This window comes from Aythya ferina, assembly GCF_964211825.1.
Source record: "Aythya ferina genome assembly, chromosome: Z".
NCBI lineage: Eukaryota > Metazoa > Chordata > Aves > Anseriformes > Anatidae > Aythya > Aythya ferina.
The window spans coordinates 3,228,309-3,242,137 of NC_140299.1; the positions used below are offsets into that span (position 1 = coordinate 3,228,309).

Genomic DNA, 13,829 nt, shown 5'->3' on the forward strand with positions numbered 1-13,829 from the left:
GGATTTTTTTCCCTTGAGACTGTGGCTGCATTATGCTTTGTGCCTGTCTCCTCTTCTTGTCCAGTCTAGTCATATCATTAGATAAAAACTGAGAGAAAATAGGAAACCCTTCCTTTTGCTGGTACCAGCTACCTCCACATACCCAGCCCTGAAAATGGGAATAAGAAGACTCGGCTCCTCTCTTAAGAAGGGTTATATGCTTATCTGTAAGAAAAGGAAAAGTGATGATAAACTAGAGTAAACAAACACTAGCCAGAAAAAGAAGAAGAAAAAAAAAAAAAAAAAGAAAAAGGGTTTCTGTAACTTTGATGTCATAAAGATTGTAATCATGGCAGCTGGTAATAAAGGCTGCAAGTATTTCCAGTCAGTAACAGCCAATGCTTTCAAGAAACCAAGACTGCCCATTTACAGAAATAACTTGTGGCTGCAGAGCTTGATCTTGCCGGACAGATGGAAGTCACAGGCAATGCTTATCTACTGTGCTCTGAGCAGGGTTCTGGTGATCTCTCTTCTTGGAAAACTGTAGGTTGGAAACACAACTGCTGTAGTGTCTGGTCAAACTCCTGCAAACTTCACAGAAATATGGAGCCGTGTAAAAACATCATTTTTACTATGGTGTGGATTTTTACTATGTATGGAGCCAGACTGGGTTTTAAAAGGTCTATTAGGTCCTAATTATTCAAAAATAACTTATTTTTTGTAAACCAGATGGCTTGACAAAAATGAGGATGATGGTCAGATTGTCCGAGAATTAGTGCCTGCTGGGGAGTCACCAATGCTAAAAAGTGAGTTTAGCTTTGAAAAAAGGAAGATCTGGATTTGAGCTGTGTATGCACGTAATTACCTGTCTTATTCTAAGAATTTTATTCTTAAGAATTCATGTCAGTTCATGACACTTCTACTGGGCTTTTTTTTTTTTTTTGCCATTCTTATGCAGGGAGCTGTAGTAGATCACTCAAGGGAAATGCCTCTGACCCCTAAATCCTAGCTTATGGGTGGAATTAAGTTACATAAAAGAAAGTAATTGTTACATTGCATATGTAGAAAAGAACTTTGATTTTTAATGTTCTGATTAGTTGAAGAATTGTGTTTTATTTATTTATTTATTTATTTATTTGTGGTATAGCTTTCTCTGAAGGATTTTGAATTGTCACTGGTTTGTTAGAGAAAGTTCCATTGAATGATGCTCTGTTCCTGGAAGCTGTTGACAAAAAATTACACTGACATTTTTCTAGAAAACTAGCACTTCAATAGTATAAATTTCTTAAAAAAAAACAACAATGCTTACTGAAATCAGATTGAGATGTGTTTTTTTTTGGCTAAAAAAAAAAAAGAAAGTTAAACCTACTGAACTAAACTGCAAGTATAAAAAAAAAAAAAAAAGTGAAATCACCCCACTTGCCTAAGCTCATTTTTATGGCTTGGTAATCATCTAATGGTAAGAGGGAAGAAGATGAGATATTTTGTGTTTACTAATGCAACTATTGCATCTCTTATATATATTAGATATCTCCAAGATGTGGCAGCCGTCTTGTGTGGTTTGCATAGCTGGAAATGTCACTCATGCATCTGTTTTTTGTACATTGATCTCACTTCAGATGTCAGTTATCACATCAGTGTGAAGACAGGAGATATCCCAGGTGCCAGCTCAGACTCCAAAGTTTTCATCAAACTCTACGGTGAAAAAGCAGACACCAGCAAGGAGCCTCTGCTAGTCTCGGATAATGATCTAGGCAATTATTTTGAACGTGGTCGAGTGGATGAGTTTACTCTCGACACGATGGATATTGGGAAGGTAAGAATTAATTGCAGGTGGCTCTGTGCTTCATGCAAGTGGCTGAATTCAGGATCAATATATAGCTAAGGACTGAGTGTGATGTAAAAAGCTCTGACCTTTACATCGGAAATTGAGAAATGCATGTGGTACAGACTATTAAATTGGCGGTCTAGGGTATATGCAGGCATGTGAAATGCCTGTTTTGAGATTGTTTTCAAATATAGATAGAAATTATTTGTGAACACAGTGGAAGAGCAGAGTGCCAGGAGAAGTAGATTTGTATGTATTAAGTAAATTCTGGTGTTTTGTTTGTTTGTTTGTTTTTGTTTGTTGGTTTTTTTTTTGTGTTTTTCCTGCCTTCTTGGTTTTTGTGTGCTTTATTTTAAAGATCAACCGAATACTGATTGGACACGATAATGTGGGTCTCCGATCTGGCTGGTTCCTGGCCAGTGTCCAGATCACAGTTCCAGTCCAGGGAAGGCAGTACATGTTCCCCTGCAACCGATGGCTCGACAAAGATGAGGCTGATGGCAGGGTGGAGGTGGAGGTCTACCCAAGTGAGATTGTGCCTATTGAGAAATGTGAGAGAAGACACGTTGAGAAGAGTGTAATTTTTTTAATAGATAGGATTAAGTTCATGTTATTAGTTTTCTTAAGGACCAGAACACCCCTGTGTTAGACATCAAAAAGTCCCTGTCCCAAAGAGCTTATATTAGTGAGGAAAGTAAATTATTCTTTTGTTTGTTTGTTTGTTTGTTTGTTTTTTCCTAAAACAGTTGGAAAAACACTACCAACTGCTCCTTCCCCTGTTCCCATGCATCTTCATTACAATATCAGTGGGCTCTGCCTTTTTCACCTTTATGTGTCTTTCTGGACAAAGCCTGGAGAAGCACACATCCTGTCCTGCCTGTATTACCACATTGTTTGATATATGTAGACCAAATCTGTGCAGCTCATTTGACTTATATCAGCAGATTTGTTCTCTTTTAAGGCTAAGGTTAAAATTTGCCTTGGAATCATGGTAAAATAAGTGTTTTTCCTCTGTTCTGTGTAACTCACTCCCTCATGTTACATTATGAACATCATTTAACCACCCTATAGTTAATACTGAAATTAAAATCCATTTTAAAGCTCTATTTTGCAGCCCGTTGACAATGGCTTTATAGTTGTAGAAAGGAAAACTATTAGGTTAGTCCTCAGTGAAGAGCTGTGCTATCTCTTACTTTGTTTGGATAAGAGCAAATGTAGTCACCTCAGCTACATGGTCATTTGTTAAGACAAGGTAGTTTAATTTTGAACCTAAGCCCTCAGGATCATTTTATATGAGCTTCTATTCTGATTTAACTATTTGTTTTTGGACTAGTGATAAACTATGAGGTCTCTGTAGTTACTGGAGATGTGCGGGCTGCAGGCACCAATGCCAAAGTCTTCATGCAGATTTACGGCGAGACTGGCAAAACTGAATTGATCATCTTAGAAAACAGATCGAACAACTTTGAGCGGGGAGCCACAGATATCTTCAAGGTATGGTGAAGACAGTCTTTGCTGCTTCTGTGAGGGGAAAGATATGACAAGCCCATACAGACATATTCGAAGAATAATTGCCACAATCATCAAAGTATTTGACTTCAAAAAAACTGACAGCTCTGTTGGCATCTGCTGACTTCTACATCTTTTTGAGGAGTTCTGTATTTCATGGAGTGACTTTTATATTCTCAGGGACTGATAGCAAAGGTATCATAGAAAAACAGTCCAGTAGCTGCTTTTGTTTACCTTTCCTTTCAAAAGGAGATACTTATGTTAGATTTCAAAAGATTGTAAACTTACATTTTGTGCCTGACCACATGTTATTGTCCCTTTTATTTATCCAGTAGGGAAAAAGGAAACAAAATATAAGGAATTTCAGCTTTGCCTCAAATCACACATGCTATTTATGACAAGTATAATTTGTTGGCCCAATCCTACATGGATTTGCTGCTGTGATTTCTGCAAGTGTATGACTGCCCCATGGTTTTTACTACCTATAACATTAGTCCAACATGCACAGCATGGTCATGGTGAATAAGGTACACAACATGCTCCTCCAGCTATCAGTCTGGCCAGCATTGAAATCTGTACAGCAGTGTCCATAACATCTTTTTAATTAACAGTAAGCAGTGTGTGAGCCAGGACCCAGCTAATCCAGCAAGAGATCCTGGACTGACAAAGCTGACCACCACAATGTGGTTGGGCATTTTCTCCACAGTCAGGTCTGGCTATGTTGGACTACCATCTTCTTCAGGCTTGCTTACTCACTTGCTTGGGTTCTCTTTCCAAAGAAACTGAGATATGAGGCAAAGGAATGGTCTTGGTTCTTGCCCTGATGTGGAGTCAGATGACATGTGCCATCAGGGCATGTCAGAGCCACATCCTTCTCTAGTGATGTAACCTCAGGAGGGACCAACATTTGGACGGTAAAAAACAAAGTCCAGATGGAAGCAGAATGTAAGGCATATCTGTTGTAAGTGTTAACAGCACAAAGATAAGCACTGAGGTGCTTTGAGGTCTCTGATCCACCTCAGCACAAAGTTATGCACCTACTTGCAATCTAGTTGTGTAACCTGCCCTGAAACATCAAGAGTGGGATATCCTTCCCATTGCCAGAGGTCAACAGAGTTGCCCTTCTCACAAGCTTTTCTATGTTTTTGTAGTGTGTATTTTGGAGTTCAGTTAATCTCTTCCTGCCTCAGTTTGTTGCTTTTTAGAATGGAGTTAGTGATGTTTATCTATTTCTATTGAGTTCTTTGGCACCAAAAATGCTTAACACCTTATAAACGCTTGTCTATTTAAAACTTTATAATTTTAAGATTAGATTTCTCTGATTTTAAAGGACATAATGAGGATTAAATCCAATATCAGATTTATAATGAAGCCATATGTACAGTCTTCTGTTTACATAGCTGCGTTAATTGTGCTCTCCAGCATGTTTATTGCTGTACTTTAAAGTTTTGACCATTTTCTGTGTTGGTGGTTTTTTTGTTTGTTTGTTTGTTTTTTGTTGTTGTTTGTTTGTTTGTTTTTGTTATTTTGTTTTGTTTTGTTTTTGTTTGTTTGTTTGTTTCTCCTGTATGTGCGAGGCAGAAGCTGTGAAGCATTAATAGACATAGCCTCTACCTTGTTCATGATATGAATATTTACAGAAAGATATAGACAAGAATAAGATTGTGTGAGGTAAATGTTAATAGGAAATGTCATCAGTTATAGACAGGGAATGCAGGATGATTACAGCAAATCTAACAGTAAAGAGTATAAAGAGAGATGCATTCTTTATGCCAGGACAGCTGGATCAATTTTAGTTTTCTGATAAGCATCTTTTGTGCAGTTGACTTTGTTTTAATCTACTACAGAAAAAAATGCTTCTAGACTGAAACCTTTTTGCCAAGTTGCCAAATTTCAGCCTGAAACAAATGTTTGCAAGTTTTATAACATATGCACTTCCTATCAGCATAAGCAATCATCAGAAAAAAGTGATTGGTTGTTGAAGGATTGCATGGCATAAAAGCCTTCGATCCAACTTCATTAGGTAATAGTATAGACAAATAATCTAAACCAACAAGGTTTTGTATCTGCTGTATTGACTAGACAAATGGAAATCTTCCTTCTTATTCAGCCTTCTGTCACTGATGTATTGCAATCGTGAATGGGTTGTATCCTCTCTGCAACACTAGAAATGTGAGAAGATACTCTTCTTACATCACATTTTCCAGATGAGATATAAGGAGAAGGACAGTCCAAACCCAAGATCCACATCAGAGCTTAGGTTATCTGAGTCCAAGTTTACTGCTTATTATTGCTCCCCACAGTTCATATCTCACGCTAGATATTAAATATATCTTATTATTCCTTTCAAAAAGAACTCAGGCACCTCGGAGCTCATGAAGTAATATGATATTTGGCATATTCACTTTTATTTATTATATGGAGACAATGCTGGGGAAGAGAGAAATTAAGAAGTAAGGAGCCCAGTAAATAAGAATCCCATCCTATCCCATCCACAGTTGTTCTGGATGTCTTCAGATCAGTCTGTTCCAATGTGATTTGTTAATGAAAGCATAAAACAGGAAGGAGAAAGTAAAGGTAAACAAGTTAAAAAAAAAAAAAAAAAAAAGGGCTTATTCTCATTTCTCCAGTCAAGTAGCTGTTCTGGTTGATGCTTCTTGTTTTTATGAATGCATTTTCTGAAATGAAGATGTCTTATGTCCTGTTGGGTGTTGCCTTTCCTTTGATGGCAGATAGAGGCTGCAGATGTTGGCAAGATTTATAAGATTCGGATAGGCCACGATGGGAAAGGCATTGGAGATGGCTGGTTTCTGGAAAGTGTCACATTGAAGCGGCTTGCTGTGAAGATGAATGAGTCTGATAAAAAGAAGAAGAAAAAGAAAAAGTCTGAGGAGGTGGAAGAAGAGAAAGCTAAGGTGGAGGAAGTAATGGATGTCTATACGTTTGTGGCGCACTGCTGGCTGGCTAAAGATGAAGGTGACAAGGAGCTTGTGGTAGAACTGGTTCCTGATGGGGAATCTGCCCTGGAGGGTAAATATCAGAGGGAATGTGCATGTGTGCATGGATACAGCAGTGACATGAAGGTCGATAACCACGCTGCAGTGCTTTGCATGACCACTTATGGCTCCTCAGCCATCCCACTGCCCCAGGCCTGCAGCATGGCTTACTCTATGGATTGGCTGATCAGCTCTGGGGAGGAGGACAGTGGTGAAACTGGAGACAGACTGAAATGTGAATATCCTAGGGAACGGCTACAGGATTCTCCAAGCCATTTCTGGAGAATTTGGGCTGTGAGTTCCATGATTTGCCACCGTAGCTGAGAGTTTATAAAGTTTTAACTATTTATATGGTTAATGCCAAGGGATAGAGAAAGATGATGCCCCTCATATTTTAAGATAGATGCAAGTGTTTTAATACATTCCAGATAAAAGCTTTCTTAGAGCCAATTGCCAAATGTTTTTGGGTCACACACTGCTATGGTGAGCCAGAGATCTGACAATAAATGGCTATTTCTGGGGTCCTTTGATCTCTCTTTGCAATTTCACTTGCAGAGAACACATACGAAATCCACGTTCTCACTGGCAGTGTATGGGGGGCTGGGACGGACTCTAATGTCTTCTTGAGCATCTATGGTGTAGGAAGAGGAGACACGGGTGAGCGCCAGCTGAAAAGGTCCAATAACCTCAACAAGTTTGAAAAGGGCCAGGTAATGCATGAACTCAATTCACTGGAGCAAGCAGAAGGGTGGCAGAGCTCTCTTAGTTATCATGCTGGTCAATCATTACTGTTTCTTCCCTGTGAGTCTATGTTTCTTCTTCTAGCTTAAAGCTCAGATGTGTTTTATTTCTGAAATTTATATTTAAAGCAAAACACCTCAAAATATTTTCCAGAGGAAATTCATTTGAATAATAAGCTGAACACTCTTCTGTGTTGGAGCCACCTTTTGCATCTGCTTCCTGCAAGTGTTCTGGTAACAACATTTCCTGCCAGGAATACTTGAAAACCACAAACTGTAAATTAATATTGGAGAGCATTTGTGAGGCAGTTCAAGCCACGTTAGTATTTAGATTGCAAATACAATTCTAAATTCTTGATTAAACCAGTCAGAGAATAAAAGCAGTATTGTGTGGTGTGCTATAATTTGGTTATAATCCAATCCAATTAAATAACATCTCTTGTAGGTTGAATATTTGCCATAAAAATGCTTATGAACAAATAACAAGCAAGTATTATAACCAGACATTATTGAGGGAATTATTTTGAATAATGAAAAATCATGGCGACAGTAAGCTGTTGTGGAAAACTTGCAATAAGAAAAAGAGAGCCTAAGGTTGTTAAATAAGCTGTTAGCTGTGATTTATGAGCTTGGCACTAGTGAGTCTGCAACCTGCGTGTGGTTCTTCATTCGGTGGGAAGAGCTCCAAGCTGCAAATGTATTGCCCTCTGCTCTTGGGAGTAGAAACCCAAAGTCTACCAACAAGTTAATCACATTAAGATGTTTAAATTGTTATCATAACAAGACCCATTCTGTCACACTAATACTGTTAATAAATGAACCTCTTGGTTGTAGTAAATGACAAAAGGAAAAAAAAAAATAATACTGCAGTTTGAAGTAAAGCACATGGAAGCACAGATGAGAGTTTCCTAGGAGTTAGTGTTTGTGTTCAGTTCCAGACTGAAACTGAAGGGAAATGCTAACCCTGAAAGGAATGAGATTTCAGAGAGATGAGTTAAACCTACAGGAGGCTGACATTGAGATGAGGTAAAGAAAGAAATGAAGGGTTGTGTAGCTCCAACGCTGTTACTGTGTTGTAGGAGCCAAACATGAGTGCTAATGGGACAACCCACAGCTCTGGAGTTATACATCCACCCTAGGAATACAAGGAAGACTTACAAGCACCTTTAATTTTAGTGGGGAAAAAATTACTCTGGCTCCTGCCTCTCCTTTCCCCTTTCTGGGAAGCACAGTCACTTGCCTCTTGCCTCCTGTGTAGGTGGACGTGTTCACCATCAAAGCCATCGACCTGGGCGAGCTGAAGAAACTGCGGATCCGCCACGACAACTCTGGTGGTAGCCCAAGCTGGTTCCTGGAGAGGGTAGAGATTGTTGACCTCAAGGAGAGCACCACGTGAGCAGCCTGTAGCACCTTTTCTGTGGTCAGAGAAGGGGGCATTTTTTCAGGAGACTGCAGAACTGTGGGAGGGCAGAGGAGATGCAGAAGGACATCACTGTAGCTCCTCACCAGCTCACAGGGAGCAGGCATCCCATGGGAGTCTTGTGTCTTTGTGCAGTTGCAGTGAGCACAGGGACTTTCTGGGGAACCTTTGTGTGGGGTTTTGCCATCCCAGCATCTCTGCAGTTTGGGAACCAGCTGTGTTCTGAAGGAAAGCTCACCTTTTCTGTTTTTCCTGGGAGTATTCTCCCTCCTGAAGAGGTTCCCTCACAGAGCCTGTAGCTGCGTGCCTCTTTCCAAGGCTCTGCTATGGAAATTCCTCACCTCACATTTCCTTTGTATTTTGTACCTAATGCAAAGTGCTGGGTTACAACCAAGTCCTGATCTAACCAAACTCCAATCATTTTCACAGACAAAACTTAAGGTGTTAGAAATCCTAAATACATGCTCACCTTTGAGCTGGAGCTTATTTAAAAGTTTCACAATGTGTTGGTGGGTGGGACTGCTCATAAGGATGGGTCCACTCTTCGTAAGTATAGAATGCTTGGGAGACTGCAGTTTTCCTTGAGTTACTTAACTTCTGGAAGTGAAAAGTGAAAAGGATTCAGTCATATTGTGCTGGCAATTCAGAAACAGCACTTTTCAGTAAATGCTTGCTAACCTGTTTATGGATTAACTTTCCAGTAAATAATAAACAAATAATACCAAAGCTTAAGAATGGAAATGGATGTATTATTCAGCTCTGAGCAATTTTTATTTATTTTTTTTTAAACTAAGCTCTGATCTGTGCATATTTCTGTTATTAAAGCCTGTGAAGTCCTGTGTAAGTGCTGGGTGCTGCTGTCATTCTTGTAGGTATTATTTTCCCTGCCAGCGGTGGTTAGCAGTTGAGGAAGATGACGGTCAGATTGTCAGGGAGCTGGTCCCAGTGGATGAAGCATTTGTAAAGAAAGATTCGGAGAATGATGGCCAGTCTCTTGCAACGCTGGGCCTGGAACAGAAAGGTCTATGTTAGCCTTGTATTTCTTCCAGTATGGGGTTGAAAAGGAACCAAGGTGTTAGTAGTGCTAAGGGCATTACCGGTTAGCATTGGCTGGGCTGTAATTCAGCCCCAACCATGAAGTTTCCAGGTGTGAATGAAGTGTGAAGTGCATGTCAGCCAGTAAAGGGTGGACACTCCTCATTTTTAGGTGATTTTATCATCTTGCAAGATCCGACCCAAAGACAGAAAGCTAGGAAGATGGATCATGTCTTTAGTCATGATCTCTCATCTGAAACATACATTAGTTGTTAACACCTAAGGCATAAATGCCAGGTATACAGTCACATGGTGGACTATAATGGTTAAATGTTTTAACAAGAAACTGAGCAGAGAGCAAGCATAATCAGGGAAGGGGAAGAGACCTAAGTTTGTTTCCGTTTCTATCTTGTGTCTGTTATCCTCCAAATTAATTTTGTCTCTACTGTACATAATTTTACACAGAAACCACAGAACAGTGTGGTTTCCTGGGTCTGATGTGTCAAGGTGCCGAATGTCCAGCACTTCCACTGGCTTCACTGCCTGCAAAAGGTCTTAAGCTCTCCCTTAGCTCGCCCTCCAAAAGCTTTTGAATACATGAATAATTTCCACAAATTGCGTAGGACCTGCTAGCTGAGCAGCATCTTGGAAAATGCATATCTCACTATAGCAGAAAGGTGCTGTTCTGGAAAACTTGAGCAGGTTTTTGTAGCTCAGTAAAGGCTATATTAGACTTTTCCATATTTTTAATGAATTTACTGAACTTGCTAGATGATGATGCAGTAGGAACCTCCCTACTGATGCTGCTGTGAAGAATGTGTTTGTGAATATGAACTGTGTATGTCAAAGTATGCATATGTTCTGGTATATGTTATATGCCCTTGTATTATTTGGTGCTATTAGAATAAGCAGTTTGTTCTCCCTCCTCCCCCCAAGAAATATTGTAGATAAAGGCAGCTTTGAGGCATCTTAGAGATGCCCAGGCAGCAAATAGGAAGGGTGAGCACATTTCTCATCTGTAAATATGCAGACAATGTTCTGACTGACTGGAGCAGCAGAAGACTGTGCAACCAGATAGCCCTGCTCACAGCATATGGCAGGAATTAGAGATTACAACATGGCTGCAATCAGTCAAAATAAAACTCAAACCAGACTCAAGCATATGCAGTAAAAGTAGAGTTAATTCCTGTTCAGACTTCACACTCTTAAATTAAGAAATTTTATCTGACAGCTAAATCAACTACATACACTGTGAAAGTGAAGACTGGGGACAAGAAGAATGCTGGGACAGATGCCAACGTCTTCATTACTCTCTATGGAAGTAAAGATGATACAGGTATGTCTCCATGTGATGGAAAAGGGTGGCACCTCATGGATGAATATAGCTGTCTGAGAAGACAGGTCACGGTCATTTTTTGCTTCCTCAATGCCAGTTCCTCAGTCTTTTTTAGGACAACTTCATGTTCTCGCTGTCTCTGCATACAACATGATAGCTGGGAGCATACCACCAGCTGCTGTAAATCATTGCCGAACTTTGAGATGCTGATTTGCACCAGCTGCCGGTCTGAAGGCTTTAATTTCAATTATAGAAACAGCACAGTTGCCTGGGACTACATTGCTGAGCAGTGAATGTGGTGACTGATTTGCTTTCCTCAGCAGTGAATCAGCATGCTCCTGAAAACCAGCCCTGCTCTGCCTCTCCGAGTGGCCCAGGAGCATTTATCAGCTGATGAGCTCTGTGCAGGGACTCCGGTGGCTGTGGCAGGGAACCGAGGGGTAGGACCCCTTTCCTTAGCTGTAAACACAGCACGGCAGCACTGTCCCTGTGGCATAGCCAGTGGATCACTCAAGCAAAGAGTTTCCTTGGGTGCGGGTGTTGATAGAGGTTTGGGTTCAGAGGGCAGGGGGGATAAAGCTCAGATCTCGAGATGAAAAGCCATTTTTCATGCGTTTAGCCATCTCCCATGTTCCACTGCAGACGTTCCCAGAGGATTTGTTTCACACACTGAACAATGTCCTTTTGCATCACCACAACAGGGATAGTCAGCCTAAAGGCCTCAAAGATTAACAAGAACAAATTTGAGCGTGGGAAGGTAGATGAGTTTACAGTGGAGTCTGTGGACATTGGAGACCTAAAAAAAATCAAGATAGGCCATGACAATAAAGGTAAGATAATCTGTTTTGTAATTTAGTATTTCTATGGGGTTCAGCACATTGCTGTATAAAATCTCTTCCAAGACCCCAAATGTAATTTACCTTTTGGTGATGGATCCTTGCTGTCACTTCGTCTGTTGCTATCATTATCTTTGTTGCTAATGTTATTAAAAAAAAAAAAAAAGAGAGAGAGAGTTTTTCTTGTTCCACATGGGACCTACAGACTTGTCTCATCTATTTATCAATATTTTTGTTGTTTTCATTATCAGGTGCTAACTGCTTTTCAGACATAGATGTGTCTCAACTACAAACAAGGGAAGCACTGAAAAGACACACTGATTCCTTCCTTATGGGGCACTGAGGGATAACTGTTCATAACTTCCCCGTTAATCTAAATTAATCCAACCAATGCAGTAAATGGCACTTCCACACATGCGTCTTTAACTTGTTGCATATAGAAATAAAATACATTAATTCAAACCTGCCCAATCCATTTGCAATGGTCTTTACAAATTCTATTCCATTGGCAAAAGAGGAAAATTTATTGTTGGAGGCCTGGAAGGCAGTGATTCATTTGCTGTTGTCAGTAAAGGTTTTGTGTGTTATTGCCTGTATCTCTCCAACCACAGGTAATTCAACTGGCTGGTTTCTGGAGTGGGTGGAAATCGATGCCCCATCCCTGGGCCAATGCCTCAAGTTCCCTTGTGGCCGTTGGCTGGATAAATCAGAGGATGATGGAGCCATTGAGAGAATTATCTTCCCTGCAGAACTGCAGACAACAGAATATATCCCATGTGAGCAGAACACTATTTCCCCAGGATACACCCATCATTACAGAAGATAAAATCTCACCAGTTCATGTTTTATTGGCTTGGCTTCTCCCTGAAATTGTCTTTGAGAAATTTATAAAAACATAATATGCCAGTTTCTCCAATTACTACAAGAAAGTTCCCCTGGGTTCTCTAGAGTAATGTTTCCTGTATTTTCCAAATTGAAGTGTCATTAGAAGCTATGTGACCATGTATGACTGCCTTTTTGCTCCCTCTTGTCCTTTCATCTCCAAGTCCTTAGCCCATTTCATGCTGGTTTCCCCATCTCCAGTTTCCCTTTGATCTCCCTCCATGCTAATGTTGCTGCTTCTGATGTCAAAGCAGACAGTTGTGGTTTCACTTCCTAGCCTTGGTCCCACCAGTGCCTTTGGCACTGTGCACCCCAGTCTTGCTGAAGGGCACTCTTCCACACTTGTGTCAGTGTGGTGCTTTTCTCACAGCATTGCAGCAGCCTGACTCTTTAGGATTCTCCATTTTTCCTTAATCTTCACTTCACTCCCCTTTAAATTAATGTTTGGGGTAAACTGGTATTAAAGTGCTGGTATGAAAATCTACTGCCTGCAGTTACTTAGATATCAACATTTACAGCTTCCCAAACTCTCTTTCTCTGCCTCAGTTTCCTTCTTCAGAAGTAATTGTAAGAATAACTACATAAAGACTGTCAACCACTTTGCTTTCAGTTGTCAACCATGGTTGATGCTGAATGTCTCTTTCATAATGGCCAGCTATCCACATATCCACATGAACATATCCTGCAGTCTCTAAGCTAAAATCAACTTTCTTTTCTGAAGATATCTGCCATTTGTACCTCCACGATGCTCTGACTGAGGTATTCCTCATAGCTTTCTTTCCCTAAACTGTCTGGAGTGGAAGAACAGACGCTCTTTGCTCCCTCCTTGCTTTCATCGGTCTCCTGGAATATGATATAGTCCTTATGTTTGAAAGAATAAATTTGTAAATATAGTGAACTTGTTCATGGGAGTGAATGTAAATCAGAGACCTTGTACGTGCTTTTCAGCAGGTTCTTCCCTGTTATCCCAGTCAATACACATTTGGATGCAGACGTTGACTATATAATTTATTAATGTCCCAGTACATAACAATGATGTAATAGTTTCTGGAATGCTGTGCCTTTGAGTACACAGTGTATGTAAACCTGATTTTTGTCAGCAGTCCACGTTCAGCATTTGAGAATAGACCTCTAGCAAAAGAGTCACACCAGACCTGGCAGTTTCCTCACTCAAACCATTCCCACCATACTATTTACCGTATTCTAGTTTCCTAACTATTAACCTGGTGGTTTCAGTGTGCCAGAGGTAACTAAAATGGTTGGATTTG

At 40.2% G+C, this 13,829-nt stretch overlaps 1 protein-coding gene across 1 annotated transcript in view; it reads left to right on the forward strand.

The window, feature by feature from the left end:
• The window catches only part of LOXHD1 (lipoxygenase homology PLAT domains 1), a gene marked incomplete at its 3' end in the record, with an annotated part of 155,757 nt that overhangs the window by 81,640 nt on the left and 60,288 nt on the right, over positions 1-13,829 (forward strand). The window contains exons 15-25 of the mRNA XM_084503075.1: positions 709-785; positions 1,599-1,795; positions 2,166-2,358; positions 3,141-3,301; positions 6,049-6,346; positions 6,868-7,022; positions 8,311-8,444; positions 9,345-9,493; positions 10,739-10,843; positions 11,545-11,673; positions 12,291-12,455. Coding sequence (XP_084359201.1) covers positions 709-785; positions 1,599-1,795; positions 2,166-2,358; positions 3,141-3,301; positions 6,049-6,346; positions 6,868-7,022; positions 8,311-8,444; positions 9,345-9,493; positions 10,739-10,843; positions 11,545-11,673; positions 12,291-12,455 — 1,763 coding nt within the window. The remainder of the gene's footprint in view (positions 1-708; positions 786-1,598; positions 1,796-2,165; positions 2,359-3,140; positions 3,302-6,048; positions 6,347-6,867; positions 7,023-8,310; positions 8,445-9,344; positions 9,494-10,738; positions 10,844-11,544; positions 11,674-12,290; positions 12,456-13,829) is intronic.